This window comes from Doryrhamphus excisus, chromosome 10 (genome assembly GCF_030265055.1).
Source record: "Doryrhamphus excisus isolate RoL2022-K1 chromosome 10, RoL_Dexc_1.0, whole genome shotgun sequence".
In the NCBI taxonomy this organism is placed as follows: Eukaryota; Metazoa; Chordata; class Actinopteri; order Syngnathiformes; family Syngnathidae; genus Doryrhamphus; species Doryrhamphus excisus.
In genome coordinates this window covers 14391199-14407041 of record NC_080475.1, presented here as the reverse complement: position 1 = coordinate 14407041, position 15843 = coordinate 14391199, and the positions used below count along the sequence as shown (strand labels likewise).

The following is a 15843-nucleotide window of genomic DNA, read 5'->3' as shown; positions in this document are numbered from 1 at the left end:
TCCAAATCTGCAATAAATGTTTTCAAAACCAGTGGCTATGTTTTTTCCTACCGTATTTTACAACATCATATGCAAATATATGTAAATTTGACAATTACGTCATTATTCGACTTCGAGGACAGCCAATAGGTACTTTTCTTACTGAAAGGTTGACAACAGTAGGTTCATTCTGGCTGGTGTGTCAACGGGCAAGCGTGGACTGGGACGATGGTGCTCGACTTGGACCTGTTTCGAACCGACAAAGGCGGCGACCCCGAAACCATCCGGGAGGTCCAAAGAAAACGTTTTAAAGATGTCACGCTCGTCGACAAGCTGGTTGCCGCGGACACAGAATGGAGAAAGTGTAAGATATTTTCACGGACGCTAATGTTAGCAAGGCTAAGCAAGTGATGCTAACGTCATCATAGAGAGCGCAGCTCACGCCCAACTCCGTTTACAATTGCAACCATTGTCACGTTTATCATCCAGTCGTATCTTAAAGTGTTGGTAATAGATAACTACTATGTAACCATCTTTTTGAGACTCGACCAACTGTCCGGCGTTATAATGCGTATAAAATTCTTACAAAAAGAGAATTAAAGCACTATTTATCCCAGTTCCGCAGTAACTTAAACGCCAGACTGACTGCAGTGTCAGACGCAATGCTGTAACAAAGTTATCGGTGACAATTATTGTGCTGGGTGGATTTCATAAACCCCGACTTTACCGGCTTTTATCCATTTTAAGCTTAAAGTAAATCAATGTCAAGTAGTAGTGAGGGTAATAATTTTAAAGCGGAGTACAATGTGATGCCCCTACTTGCAGATGTGAGTACGCAATGGGGCTAACCTTAGCATCATTGAGTTAGCAAAGTGAGTCGTATAGGCCACCTTTTATTAGTCAACGCTGTATTTGTTATTAAAGGGAAGCTAAATTGTACACTGCAAAACGCTACATCGATATGATTTGAATGAATAGCGTTGTAAAAAGATTTTATGTTGAGTTAGCTTAGCCTCGCCGGCTCGCAACGTGCAATCTGACGCAATCCTGGCTAGCTGCTTGTCAGCCTCACCCAGACATGTCATTGTGACCCACACCACTTTTGTTCAATGTCCACACTATTAAACTGTTTTTTTGTGAAATACGCTTTTAGACATAATTTCCTATGATGTACAATTCACTGTCCATTTATCCCACCTCTCAAAACAGGCCGCTTCATTGCAGACAACCTCAATAAAGCCAAAAACCTCTGCAGCAAGAGTATTGGGGAAAAAATGAAGGTATGCACGCACCATAACAATGCAAAATAAATCTTAAAAATAAGAAAATGCATTGATCTGTTATGAGTGGTAACTTGAGTGGCAATGTGTCATTCCTGAACTGAAGAGAAAAGAACCAGTCGGGGAGGATGAGACTTTACCCGAGGCGGCGCAGAATCTGGAGGCGCTTACAGCAGAAACATTCTCAGTATGTGCTTGTTTATGTGCATGTTTTTCCACATATCATAAATCTAATCTTTTTGATCATAATGGTGTCTTTACTTCCTGTGTTATAGGCTCTGACAGTGACTCAGATCAAGAAGGTTCGAGTGCTGGTGGATGACGCCATGATAAAAACTGACAGCGAGAGATTGAAGCTAGAGGCGGAGCGTTTCTCGTACCTGAGGGAGATCGGCAACCTTCTGCACCCGTCTGTGCCCATCAGCAACGACGAGGTGAGTTGCTTCTTTCCATGCAACAATTAATCACAAATTGATCGATTGTCCAATTAACTATTTTGGTATTTTATGTTTTTTTATATTTAAAATCATAAGGATTTCAGAGAGTCAAATGTGAATTCATCATTCACAAAAGCATACCTGTTATATTTGTGTTTTCATCAAAAAAAAGATATTCACACATGTTACACCCGCAAACGTAATACAAATCTGCAGCTTTGAATGTAATAATCCTGCAAATGTAATTAATTTCCCACAAATATAATAAAATTTGCCCACTGCAAACTTAATACTGAATTTCCTGCAAATGTATATTATAGTATATTATGTATTAAATAATAAATAATAATACATTACAAATTAATAACAATAAATAATAAAATAATAATAAAATATAATAATAATAGTAATAATAATTGTATTAAAACATTTGCAATTATCACAATTATGTTATCTTTTTTAATTTAAAATAAATTATAATAAGTCTATAATATAATATAATAAATTATAATTTAATAATTTAATAAAGATTCCTTAAATGTATTCAAATTATACTCTTTGAATAATATTTTTTCCACGAAAAAAAGAAAAAAAAGAATTATCTTGTTAAAATCCTCAAAATGACATCTACGCCTTCTCCCTGATTAAAAGAAGAAAGAAGAAGAACAACAACAACATTACATTATATTCAAAGCTGCAGATCTGTATTACGTGTATTACACATCAGCTTTGACTTCTGAAAATAGTGATCAACATTTTTGCCTAGTTTCTCATATAATGCGTTTGGTTCATACTATACCCATGTTTCATATAATTAAAGCGATTGCTCCCCCTAGCAGCTAAGGACGGCCACAACCTTGCATCATAGAACGAAACAACTCAAACGCACATTCAAGTCTATTGTGGAGCAATGGACTGTCTGTCTTGTATCTGACCTGTCCAGTTATTGCTTGTACAGGATGCAGACAACAAAGTGGAGCGTACGTGGGGCGACTGCAGCGTACAGAAGAAGTACTCCCATGTCGACCTGGTGGTCATGATTGACGGCTTTGAAGGGGAGAGGGGGGCCATCGTGGCTGGGAGCAGAGGCTACTTCCTGAAGGTGAGCCTTTTTTTTTTTTTTTTTTGGTAATGGTCGTGTTTAATTTGAAAAACCAATCAGAAGTGATATTTCCTCATTTGGTGTTGTGTTCAGGGGCCGCTGGTGTTCCTGGAGCAGGCTCTGATCAATTACGCTATGAGGATCCTGCACAGCAAGAACTACACCATGCTGTACACGCCCTTCTTTATGAGGAAGGAGGTCATGCAGGAAGTGGCCCAGCTCAGCCAGTTTGATGAAGAGCTCTACAAGGTGTAGCCACACACACACAAACTTCAAGTTTCATAACCCACAGAGAAACAATAATGTTTCAGATTATACATTTCTGTATTTTGTCAAATTGTAGCACTCTTTAGCCGTAAACATCACGTTTCATACAAACAACACTAAAAGTCTTTACTTAGTTTCCTTCTACCTTATCTAATATCTTCCTTTTGTCTTCTCCTCAAGGTCATTGGTAAGAGCAGCGAGCGGGCTGACGACAGCTCCATTGACGAGAAGTACCTGATCGCCACTTCCGAGCAACCCATTGCCGCCTTCCTACGGGACGAGTGGCTCAAGCCCGAGGACCTACCCATACGCTACGGGGGCTTCTCCACCTGCTTCAGACAGGAAGTGGGCTCCCACGGACGAGACACGCGAGGCATCTTCCGGGTGCACCAGTTTGAGAAGGTGAGGCCCTCCCAAACGGAGCTTGAATGTGACATATTTGACTGTCAAGATAACATTATTTTTTTTAATCCACTCCTTAGATTGAGCAGTTTGTTTACGCTTCGCCACATGACGGTAAATCGTGGGAGATGTTTGATGAAATGATCGGGACAGCAGAGGAGTTCTACCAATCTCTTGGCATTCCTTATCGCATCGTCAACATCGTCTCCGGTAGGTCTGGTTGGTGGACAGCAGTGTTTCTAGCTCCGCCCCTAAACAAGCATTTTTACAAATCAAATAGACAGCTCCTTCAAATAAATGCGACTATTTGAGGAAACAAGTTAGTCATTCTTGGTTGTTTGTCCGGTCTTCATTGTCCTCAGGTGCCCTTAATCACGCCGCCAGTAAAAAGCTGGATCTGGAGGCCTGGTTTCCCGGTTCCGGTGCTTTCAGAGAGCTGGTCTCTTGCTCCAACTGCACCGACTACCAGGCCAGACGCCTGCGTATCCGCTATGGGCAGACCAAAAAGATGATGGATAAGGTGAGAGTGCTTCTACCGCGACATAATTGATGTCACTACTTGGCATCAGCCACCAGATGTTGCCATTTTTTTCAGACCCAACTAGTTTCCTGCATCAACAGCAGTTGTAGGTGTTAAAACAAAAGTAACCAGGAAGATGAGAACTACATAAAGTGACTTTTACAAGTCTGTACTCTTGCTATGCACTGACACGAGACACTTATTCCCTGCCTTGATGCTTTCAGGCGGAGTTTGTCCACATGTTGAATGCAACCATGTGCGCCACCACACGTGTGATGTGTGCCATCCTGGAGAACTACCAGACGGAGGAGGGCATTGTCATTCCAGAGAAGCTCAGGGAATTCATGCCTCCAGGTAAGCATATGCAACAAACATTATTGTCATTACAAGTTTTTGAACAGAAATTTTGAATCCGCCATCCAACAAAAGTTTTATTAAGGTTGTAAAAAATGTTTCAGTTAAATTAATTTAAAATATATATATTTTTGAAATGTTCGTTCTATATTTAACCACCCTTCAGTCTATTCCTTACTGCATATTGAGTACATTTCAAATTTATTTTTTAATTGAATGATTATTCATTCATTATTATTCAACAATAATACTTTTATTATTATTATTATTATTATTATTTAACATATATTTAATTTAATATTGGTATAATATATATATTTATATATGATAATGATCATGATAATAATAATTAGTATTATTGTTGTTTTTATTATTATTATCATTATTATATAATATATAGTTATTATTATTAATAATAATAATTCAATTAAAAAATAAATTAGAAATGTACTCAATATGCAGTAAGGAATAGACGGAAGGGTAGTTAAATATAGAACGGACATTTCAAATATATGTATATTTTAAATTAATTTAACTGAAACTGTATTATTAATTATTATTATTATTTTAGTTAAATTGTACAATTGAACTAGTTGGGATTTTTATACTATTTACTGTAAAAGTAGAATTTAATCATTGAATTCATTCATTGAATCATTCTCAACATGTAATACCACCTTTGTCCACTTGGGTGTACTGTTAACCCGCACAGGTTTGACTGAGCTCATCAAGTTTGTCAAGCCCGCTCCCATCGACCAGGAGATGTCCAAAAAGGCAAAGAAGCAGAAGAACAAGCAAGGGGGAGATCAGCAGAACCTCGCCAACGCAGTGGAGGAGATGTCTGTCAATGACTCTTAAACCCACCAAAAAAAAAAAGATGGAAAGGAGCCTTTAGGAGGAAAACGAATCTCGTCGGCATTTACCAATGTTGGTTCTCCAATGCATTTGGTGAAGCCTGGCTCAATTTCTCTGTTGTGTACTGTAATCGACAACGGCATCACACCTTGTGTGCTGTCATACACCTTCCACATGTCCACATTCTCACAGTCAGAGCCTAAAACAAACAGATTGTGATTCACAGTGGTTGATTATGTCACATCTAAAGAAAGCATCTAGTTTGTTTTCGGTTCTGAATGTTGCCTTTTGTCTCATTTTCATCACTTTTCATCATGGGCTCTTACTGTAAGCATATATTAAATCCAGGTCCTATAAAAGCTATTTCTGTATGTCTCTCAATGGTGACCACTGGTCACCATGGATATGTGATAAGAGGTAATAAAGACGACTCAAGTTAGTGATTAACTCCAACAGACTTTACTCCCTTCTGCGTGTATTGCAATAAGGCGACACTTACTGTCTACTTCCAATAAGGTAAGACGAATTTGTTCCATTCGTGTCGTCTTACTCTACAGATAAAGGTGTATTTAAATGTGAATGTAGCTATCGCTGCCTGCTAAAGGAAGGATGAGTGATGCAGAGGATGACCATGAGATCTCCTTTACTGTGAAGGTAAACACACATGCTAATAGTAAATTATTATCATTGTATTGTTTTGTACCAACGTCCTGTGTGGTTCTACATTGTAGTTTATTGGACGAGTGGAGGTTGTCCGCCCTAATGGACTTAACATCCTAGAGGAAGCAGCTCAGAGCCTTAAGGTCAGCGTTAAAAGTGCAATATTATTTTTCAAAAATTTGAAAGTGTGTTGTCCATATTCTATCCTTGATGCTGGAATTTAGATTTTTAATTTTGAAAGTAAGCCTTTTTGGAAAAATGCTGCTGTAACTTGAATATCAATGAGTGTTTGTCTACATTTTGTGCACCTCCAAGAGGCGCTGTTGTATGCTTTTTACATAAACACTATAACTGTAATTGTCCAATGTAATAGACACCATATATTACAGAAATCAATGGGACATAAATGGGGCAAAAGTATTTAGTCAACCAATGAGATGAAAGATATTTTCATCTCCAAAAGGGGGTGCTGTAATAAAAAGTTGGGGATCCACTGGGTTAGCCTATTCACTGAAGAAAAAGTAATCGAACTTACGGCTCCCACAAGCCGACTGACTGCTTCATTCATTCATTTTCTACCGCTTTTCCTCACAAGGGTCGCGGGGGTGCTGGAGCCTATCCCAGCTGTTTTTGGGCGAGAGGCGGGGTACACCCTGGACTAGTGGCCAGCCAATCACAGGGCACATATAGACAAACAACCATTCACACTCACATTCATACCTATGGACAATTTGGAGTCGCTAATTAACCTAGCATGTTTTTGGAATGTGGGAGGAAACCCACGCATGCACGGGGAGAACATGCAAACTCCACACAGAGATGGCCGAGGGTGGAATTGAACCTGGAATTGCCTACTGACAGCTTTATTTTAAGATATTTAGTGAAGCCCGTAATTGGCTTACAGGCAGGTGTACCTAATGAAGTGTCATCCACAGACACCTGATCCTTATGCTACAGAAAAGGCTGCAAAGAAGAGCAAAGTCCACATCTTTGTCTCCCTGAGTGGGATTGACATTTTGGAAAACAAAACAAAGGTACGCAACAAAATTTAAACAGAATTTAAACCAAGCATCCTTGCATGAGACGTCACTTTTTTCCTCCCAATAGTTTCTGCTGTACACCTGCCCCTTGGCTACTATTTCCTTCTGTGCTGTCATGCCTTCGGCGCCCAAAATGTTCGGCTTTGTGGCCAAGCACCCTGCAGTGGACATGTACCACTGCTACCTGTTTAAGAGTGACACTTTAGTGAGTATGCATTCACAACACATGCACATATACACAAAGCTTCCAAAACAACTCTCTAAAACACCTTTCTAGTCTCATGTGCTGGTCTCTGCTGTCGGTGATGTCTTCCGAGCCGCCAAAAAGGAGGAGCGTGTGACAGGAGGTCGAGATCTGATAGTGGAGGCGCTCAGGCATAAGGTCGGTTTAATTTGATTGGAACACTTTTTAATAATAAAGATAACAGTCTCTCTATCTCTATTTCTCTCTCAGAACAAAATGCTGCAAAAACAGAATTCCGAGCTCAAGAGGAGGCTTGCAGAAAAAAACAGTCAAGAATAAAAACAGGTGCCAATGTGTTATACATGTTAATTGTTTCTTTGGACATCTTCATGATTGTGGTAAAATCTAAGTGTGTTCGGACACTTGGAGTAAACTAAGCCCTGTGACATCACTTCAGCCTGTTGTCTCTCGGCCGATGAAATATTGCAGTGTGTGTTACAAATGTGGAATTTCAAATATGCGAGTGTTTACCAGGGGAAGAGACCATTTGCCTCATTCACGTCTTGAAAGGGATTTACTACTGGATACAATAGCTCTTATTTTAAAGGGGACCTATTGTGCTTTTCTGATCTATAAATGTAGTTAGAATGTACTATTCTTGGTTATGGTGATGGTTTTATTTCATTTGAACATGCATCAGATTGCAATTGAATGCATCCCATAATCAGTTCACAGTTCCACATGTCCAAAAGGAGTAGCAAGAAGCAAAGCTTATTAAATCCTACCCCTCCATTTGGTACTTTTACAATCAGTAACTGTTACATTTGTTCACTTCCTGCTTTCCTAATATAGTTTAAGGTTTTTTTTTTTTTATTTTTTTTATTTTTTTAAATAATGCACCTCGTACCGAAGTACGAGGTGATATGACCATACAATGACATAATGTGTTTCCAAAAATGTGTATTTGACGTACATCGAAGACCCTAAATTGCAATATTTACAAACAAATTTTTTAAGTTTAACTTTAACATTTTAATGTTTACAAAAGCAAGCCTCTAAATGTCAACATTTGTTCACTTCCTGCTTTCTTAATATAATTTAAGTGTTTTTTTTTGTTTTTTTGATTTTTTTTTTAAATTTTTTGTCCCGTACCGAAGTACAAGGTGATATGACCATCCAATGACATAATGTGTACCATAGTAAGTGTCAATATAGTGATATATATAGCACATCATGACTGGTTCAAGACTCTTCATCCTTGTATTTAGCAAACATCAACTGCTTGTATTGTTTCTTGAATTGGCTCATCGTTGTGCATTGTTTGAATTCCTTACTCAATCCATTCCATAGTTTGATTCCACATACTGAAATGCTATGACTTTTTAACGTAGTCCTAGCATATAAGTGTTTCAAATGTAGTTCTTCCCTGAGATCATATTTCTCCTCTCTTGTAGAGAAGTATTGGATGACATTTTTATGGAATTGGTTATTTTTAGTCTTATGCATTATTTTAGCTTTTTGAAGATGAACTATATCAGCAAGTTGAAGTATTTGTGATTTTAGAAATAAGGAGTTAGTATGTTCTCTGTAGGCGGCATTATGAATTATCCTTACTGACCTTTTTTGCAGTACATTTAGCGAGTGAAGATTGCTTTTATAGTTATTACCCCATATTTCCACACATTCTCGTGTTAAACGATGCCAAAGTTACAGATAATGAGATTTGCGCTCTGAAATAAGTTTGGGATGGCTCTGAACTCTCGGTTTCAGAGAGTTTTTCCGAGTTCACAACATCAAACTGTTTTAAGCAATTTAACTTAATGACTGTAGTATGTGTTCAAAACCTTGTTCTGTCATTTTGCTGTGTGGCCCGACAAACATGAAACCATTACAGCTATTTTGGTTTTCCTTTTGTTTCATTCTGTTTACCATTCCCTCCCTCCCTCTGTCTCCCATTTCTTCCATATTTGGATTCATCTTGTCCGAACTCTTCTCTTGACCTTTTCCCTCACTCTGTTGTTCCACTTTTTGCCTCCATCTTCCAGAAAGGAGCCATTTATTTTGCTTCATGCTGACCATTTAGCTTGTTTCTTCCTAAGTCTCCTACCTGATGCCAAATACTCAACAGGGCACACTTTTGGGCAGCAAGACAGCTTATAAAATAAATACCGCAATTGACTTTTTCCAGCTAGTTGGTGCAAAATAGTGATACTTTAAAACTTCAGTTCATTTAACAGCATATAAAACCATGATGGGGGGTTTGCTGTAAACATAATTTGTAGTCTGAGCTCATGTCTAAGAGTAGAGAAGGGTGTGATGAAGGAGGGAGGGGGGACTCCAGGAGGACTTTTTTGAGAGAATAATAACAAAGACAAAGTAGAGGGTGGGTTGAGGTGCAGGAGAATTTGCCTTTTAAGGGGGTCTTCTCTTGTGCAAGGCTTGTGAGCTCATGCACACAAACAGTGTGCAGGGTAGTTAAAAATAAACAAGTTGTGGAATAGTTTGCTCCTTTTTGCGGACACAGTCATGCAAACAATATATGCATTTTGGGTTGTTTACATACTCACAGTGAACAAGAGGCTGAATCATGGCGAGCATCCTATCAGCCGCTGTGTTTTTTTTTTCTCCACACAATAGCAACAATGTACTTTGGAGGGGAGGCTGCCTCTGTCTTCGGGCAGGAAGCCCAAGGAGATGAGATGACGGGGCTAGCGTTGGGGGGAGGCTAAGAACAGAGAGGTAATTGTGTATATAAGAGAAGAGTGAGGTAACCGAGCTGAGCGGCAGAGGCAGAACGAGGCGTGAGAGCCGAGCAGACGGATGCAGGAGAGTTGAGGGAGTGAGTCAAGTAGGGAAGTGTGTGTGCAAGGCAGTAAAACGGGGCCCTCATGTAGACGGCATGGAGTTGAGCAAGAGGTGTTTTTAAAAGTGGACTTGGAAAGGAAAGAGAGGAGTTAGAGGAGGGGTGGGGTGCTGTTGTGAGCGTATCCTCGAGCCAGGCTGTACTACAAGCCAGGAAAAGGGGAAGGGCCTCCATCTCAAAAACAGCTGCCCTGCCCGTGTGGAGCCCCATCGGGTGAGACTGTTGGCAGAAGTGAGGGGACAGGAGTTGTCCACCTACATGGGTTGCGTCCTGAGCTCGGATTGGTGTGGGGAGGACGTGGTGCAAGCCGTCCCAGTGGTCAGGAGCCCCTCTGTGAAGACTAAGAGCCTGGAGAGGAGTGACAGTGGAAGGATGAGACTGATGAAGGTCAGTGTGTGCATGGCTTCATGTAGTACATCGTTGTGTGTTGGGGGGGAGGGTGTAATGTTTCCAAAAATGTGTATTTGACGTACATCGAAGACCCTAAATTGCAATATTTACAAACTAATTTTTTAAGGTTAACTTTAACATTTTAATGTTTACAAAAGCAAGCCTGTAAATGTCAACATTTGTTCACTTCCTGCTTTCTTAATATAATTTTAGTGTTTTTTTTTTTAATTTTTTGTCCCGTACCGAAGTACAAGGTGATATGACCATCCAATGACATAATGTGTACCATAGTAAGTGTCAATATAGTGATATATATAGCACATCATGACTGGTTCAAGACTCTTCATCCTTGTATTTAGCAAACATCAACTGCTTGTATTGTTTCTTGAATTGGCTCATCGTTGTGCATTGTTTGACTTCCTTACTCAATCCATTCCATAGTTTGATTCCACATACTGAAATGCTATGGCTTTTTAACGTAGTCCTAGCATATAAGTGTTTCAAATGTAGTTCTTCCCTGAGATCATATTTCTCCTCTCTTGTAGAGAAGTATTTGATTACATTTTTAGGGAATTGGTTATTTTTAGCCTTATGCATTATTTTCGATGTTTGAAGATGAACTATATCAGCAAGTTGAAGTATTTGTGATTTTAGAAATAAGGAGTTAGTATGTTCTCTGGAGGCGGCATTATGAATTATCATTACTGACCTTTTTTTGCAGTACATTTAGCGAGTGAAGATTGCTTTTATAGTTATTGCTTTTAATTGTGCATGCAAGGTAATGATTCTAAATTGTCTGCAGTGTTTACCAAAACATCTTTATTGGTTGTTGTATTTGTTGTTGTATTTACTGCATATGAAGACTCTGTTATCATCATTGATGACAATAACATTATGTCAAATATATCTAAATGTGCATATACCAGAGTACAATCTATTCACTGTTGGTGTCACACATCAGCGTGAGGACACAATAGCAGTGTTTATATTGTGTCATGATGGTTTGCACACTGATAGTGTCAAGTCACTATTAGTCAATGAACCCCTTGTCGGTTACAAACACGCCGAGTCACTGACCAGCGACATTATTATTGATATTATTTTGCACCACTCCCGACTAAATTACTGAGACTGCAGCCATGTTCCTTTGCCTCCCGTGCTCATACATGCTTGGTTGCACCGCATGTCTCAGCGGGGCTAAAGTCACATGGCCAGCACTGTGGGAATGTGGCGCCCTCTGGACCACGTCAACTAGCGGCCAATGACCCCCCCCTCCACCACCTAAAATAAATGTCTGTGGGAAGCGGCTGTCTCCCACTGAGAGATGTTGTCTCTTTCTGTTGATGTTTTGGTTTTAAAATATTTCTCAGGGTTTCTCATGTGAGAACTGTAATTCATGTGACTTTCCTGTGATGGTTTATATCACTAACATGGATGAATACAGTGTCACTTTGCATTATAGTATTGTTGACCAAGGCAGACATCATGGCAATTCAAGGATTTAGACAGTGTTATGTATTTGCATACACTGCTGTGTATTAAATTATAAAATGTGTTTTATGATTTACGTGTCATGAGACACTAGACAATAGACTAGATTGCGATTTCACCAATCGCATTCATTTGTGTGACCGCCATTATCTTGCATTGCTCCTCACAAGGCTATGTACACTCTTCTGTACTCTGCCTCCACCCACTAATACAAAGAGAGGTCTCACTCCGTTCATGCCATTGTTTTATGGAACTCTCATACTGCCCATGTGAAGGCGGGAGACGAGGAAAGCAGACACATGCAAAGGCGACACTGAGGCCGACAAAATTATTGAGTTCATTTTTGTGTGATTGAGTTACTGTAATTATTTATTATTGTACCAACCGGAGTGCCACCCCGAGTTATAAGGAAAGAACAGCCCCGGCTCTATACCCTTTGTCATAATTTATGACATCTTGCTGCTTACTAAAATGTGCTGTCTTGAAACGAAGAGGACAAAAAAAGCACAAGTATAATGAACATTGCAAGTCGGTCCTTACGTAACTGCTTCTCGTTAGTGTCCATATGGTTCCTTTCAGCCCACTGAGCTCAACGCTCAATGCTACAACACTCATGGGAGACGAGTGAAAGCAAAGTAGTTGACACTTTTTTGCAACATTTTTTTGGAGACATCCATCATCGGGCTGTCAGAAAGATGTTTAAACTTTACATTTTTGAGTTGAATGGAAAATATGATACAGTATGTACACGTTAAGAATATTCCGATGTTGGATTTGCTTGAATTGGTTGAGAACTCCGGTTTCCTCCCACATTCCAAAAACATGTGAGTGTGAATGGTTGTTTGTCTATATGTGCCCTGTGATTGGCTAGCCACCAGTCCAGGGTGCACCAAAGACAGCTGCCCAAAGACAGCTGGGATAGGCTCCAGCACCCCCCCCCCCCGACCCTTGTGAGAATAAGTAGTACAAAATGACTGAATGGTTGAGAACTGGAGGAGTCGTTAGCGACTGAAAAATAAGGGATAAATAGATGAAAATGGCCGACTACAATGATGTATGTTTCGGCATTCACACAATTACAGTACAAAATGTCTTCGAAAATATCCTTTTTTTCTTTTTCTAATACATCACCTTGCGTTTCTAGTGGCCCTGCCTCCCCATACAGAGACAGAGACAGTATGACTGACGAGGGGTCAGTTCCTTCAAGAAGTTTCATGAAGCAAACCCCCCTACAGGGGCTGAAAACCAGCACAAAGTGAACCCTTTTTGTGCCTTTTTGGAAGCCAGAGAAAAGGACAGCAGGCACGCATGCACATGGCAATATATTGAACCCGGCAAAATTGACATCCCTAGTATAATAATAATAATACATTTTATTTGTATAGCGCTTTTCACAGTACTCAAAGACACTTTACGCTTTGCTCTTTTTCATTTAAAATTGAGTTGAGTAAAAACAGAGTACTCCGGTTTCCTCCCACATTCCAAAAACATGCTAGGTTAATTGGCGACTCCAAATTGTCCATCGGTATGAATGAGTGTGAATGGTTGTTTGTCTATATGCGACCAGTCCAGGGTGTACCCCGCCTCTTGCCCGAAGACAGCTGGGATAGGCTCCAGCACCCCCGCGACCCTCGTGAGGAAAAGCGGTAGAAAATGAATGAATGACAGAGTAAACAATGCATTAAAACACAATATCCATACATTCATTCAGAGCTAAAATAAGGCTAAAAGCACGATGCTAGCGTCTTACTTGCTGTTCCAAATTCTAATTTTTAATCCGACCCAAAATTGCATTTGAATCACAAATTGTGTGACCTCATCAGACATTTTACAGTAATTTCCCAACTAATTGTTACCATGCTAACATTTTCAGCTCTCGCTTGTTTTCCAGTAAACTAGCACTTAAATGGAATCCACTCTTATATTTTTATTATTGGACAAAAAAAGTCACATTTATGACACATCTGCCATGTAATTTACAGTGAACAACAACAACGTTTAGATTGTCCAACACTGTGGCCGTCAGCCACAGGCATTCACCAGAAACGCAGCCACTGGGCAGCTACTGGTAAACATAGAGAGCCACTTCAGACTAGGACACAAATCAAGACATTTATTGCACGCTAAAAAGGTGGATTCAACTCCGCAAGTGTGGTTGCTGTACACACCACATTCCTGTGGCTAGAAAACAATTGTTCGGACCGAAAGCAGGGATGGATTTAGAAGGGTTTTTTTTGTGTGTGGGGGTGGTTTATGTGAGAGATGATGGAGGCACATAAACTATTTCCTTATTCTGTGTCTGTAAATCCATCCAACAATCACATTTCTGCATAGGAAATAATGCAAAGAAAAATAATCCTTTGTCTGACCACAAACCACCTTATTGCCACAGCTCTGGTCAGCTTCCTTGACAGTGGAGGCATCGAACATTGTCCACTCCGACTCAGTGTCCGCCATCCCCACCACTCCCCAGCAGACCCTCACAATGTATTTGGGCTTGCCAGCATCCTCTCCCATTATCAACGCCAACTCACCACCATGTGGGGATCAGCTGGGAGAACCCTAGGGAGCGCTCTTGTAATCCCGCTAAGGCAGTGGTCTCAAACATGCGGCCCATGGGCCAAATGTGGCCCGCAGGACACTAGTTTGAGGCCCCCACCTTGATATGAAAGTTTAAGTTTGATATGGACGCTGTATGGTATCATGTACCCAGAAAAAAATATTACGTTTGATTAATGTTCATGTTAAAGGTTAAATAACTGTTAATAGTTATCCTCCCTATTCGTGTGGAAGTGGTAAATTTTTGGCTTTTTTAAATTTAAAGGAAATAACTTGGAGGCTACCGGTTTAGGTTGCTAGCTCTCTAGTTTGCGAGTTAGCATGTGTCTCAAGACCCTGCAGTTGCGCAATATGTTGTAAATAAAAAGAGTATAAATGTGACTATAGTCGTGTTTTGTCATGTCTACGGGGCTCTAATAATGCTTTGTTAATTTTAATCTGAAAAAATAATTTGTCTACCCACCAACTATATGTGGTTTCTTAATTTTTAATTATTTGCCGTTTTATTATTATTATATTTATTTATTACTGATTGATTTTCTTTATTCTTGATCTTATTTTGTGTAGAAAAATAAAAATGAAGATATTTGAGAACAGTGGAATGTTTTATCAGAGCTTTTCTTGTAGAAAATTGGAACCAAAGCAAAGTTTATTCATTTTTCTGTTTTTAATAAATGCGTTTTTTTTTTTTTTTTTGGAAACCCTGATGCGGCCCAGCCTCTCCCAGACCCTAGCTCCAGTGGCCCCCAGGTAAATTGAGTTTGAGACCCCTGCTCTAAGGACTCCAAAAAGGGAGTATTCCTGTTGTCAGTCAGGAACTTCGGCCCGAAGACCTCTGAGGTCACCAGTCCTTCTCGAGAGGACTGATTTCAGAGCCCTTGCTGTGCATCGAGGTGAATCCGACTATATCTAGCCAGAACTTCACCTCATGCACCAGCTCAGGGTTCTTCACCAGCAGGTATCTTCTGGAGCCTAGGATCAGACCGCCAAAATAAGTGGCAGACTTATTTTTGGTGGAAACTCCCTTAAGGAAAGACTTGTAAACAAGAACATGTGGGACAGAAGACATCCATCCTCTTCACAGCTGCACCTTTTCAACACTTTGGCTTTAGCAGTGATGTCTTACACAATCCATCCTCATGCAAGCTAGCTCCTCCTTTCATTTCCTCTTGGCCTCCACATTGAGCCTCATCCACCACTAGTATTCCATGTTGTCTCATGTGGATACAGAAGAAACACAAACACAATATTGACAACATGCATTCAGGTTATTGTTTTACTTTCGACTCCCATCTCCCTTCCTTCCATGCAGGACCCTCCCCCACCTCATTTGCCAACTCATTCCAAGCCAAAGCACCGGCTTCCTGTCACCTTCTCCTTATTAGTTTTTTGCCTTTATTTCATATTTCTATTATGAAACCATTCTCTGCCACCATTCTTCCTTTTATTCCTTTACACAG

At 39.9% G+C, this 15843-nt stretch overlaps 3 protein-coding genes across 4 annotated transcripts in view; all 3 read left to right on the top strand.

Moving 5' to 3' along the window:
- Nucleotides 1–146: 146 nt before the first annotated feature.
- On the top strand, nt 147–5626 carry sars1 (seryl-tRNA synthetase 1). The gene is made up of 11 exons (XM_058084405.1): nt 147–343; nt 1189–1259; nt 1366–1446; nt 1535–1693; nt 2655–2798; nt 2892–3047; nt 3246–3467; nt 3548–3677; nt 3830–3987; nt 4212–4341; nt 5054–5626. The coding sequence occupies exons 1-11, from the start codon at nt 208–210 to the stop codon at nt 5197–5199; spliced, it is 1533 nt and encodes a 510-aa protein (XP_057940388.1). The 5' UTR covers nt 147–207; the 3' UTR covers nt 5200–5626.
- Nucleotides 5627–5788: 162 nt separating this feature from the next.
- LOC131136990 (PTB domain-containing engulfment adapter protein 1-like) lies at nt 5789–8138 on the top strand. The gene is made up of 6 exons (XM_058084406.1): nt 5789–5850; nt 5928–5999; nt 6792–6890; nt 6964–7101; nt 7174–7278; nt 7351–8138. The coding sequence occupies exons 1-6, from the start codon at nt 5806–5808 to the stop codon at nt 7417–7419; spliced, it is 528 nt and encodes a 175-aa protein (XP_057940389.1). The 5' UTR covers nt 5789–5805; the 3' UTR covers nt 7420–8138.
- A 1689-nt stretch (nt 8139–9827) lies between these two features.
- tns2a (tensin 2a) overlaps nt 9828–15843 on the top strand; it is a 36152-nt gene continuing 30136 nt past the window's right edge. The window contains exon 1 of one of the 2 annotated variants that reach the window (XM_058085702.1): nt 9828–10330. In XM_058085702.1, the coding sequence (XP_057941685.1) occupies nt 10202–10330 (129 nt within the window). In that variant the 5' untranslated portion in view covers nt 9828–10201. The remainder of the gene's footprint in view (nt 10331–15843) is intronic. The other variant, XM_058085701.1, reaches the window with a different exon arrangement.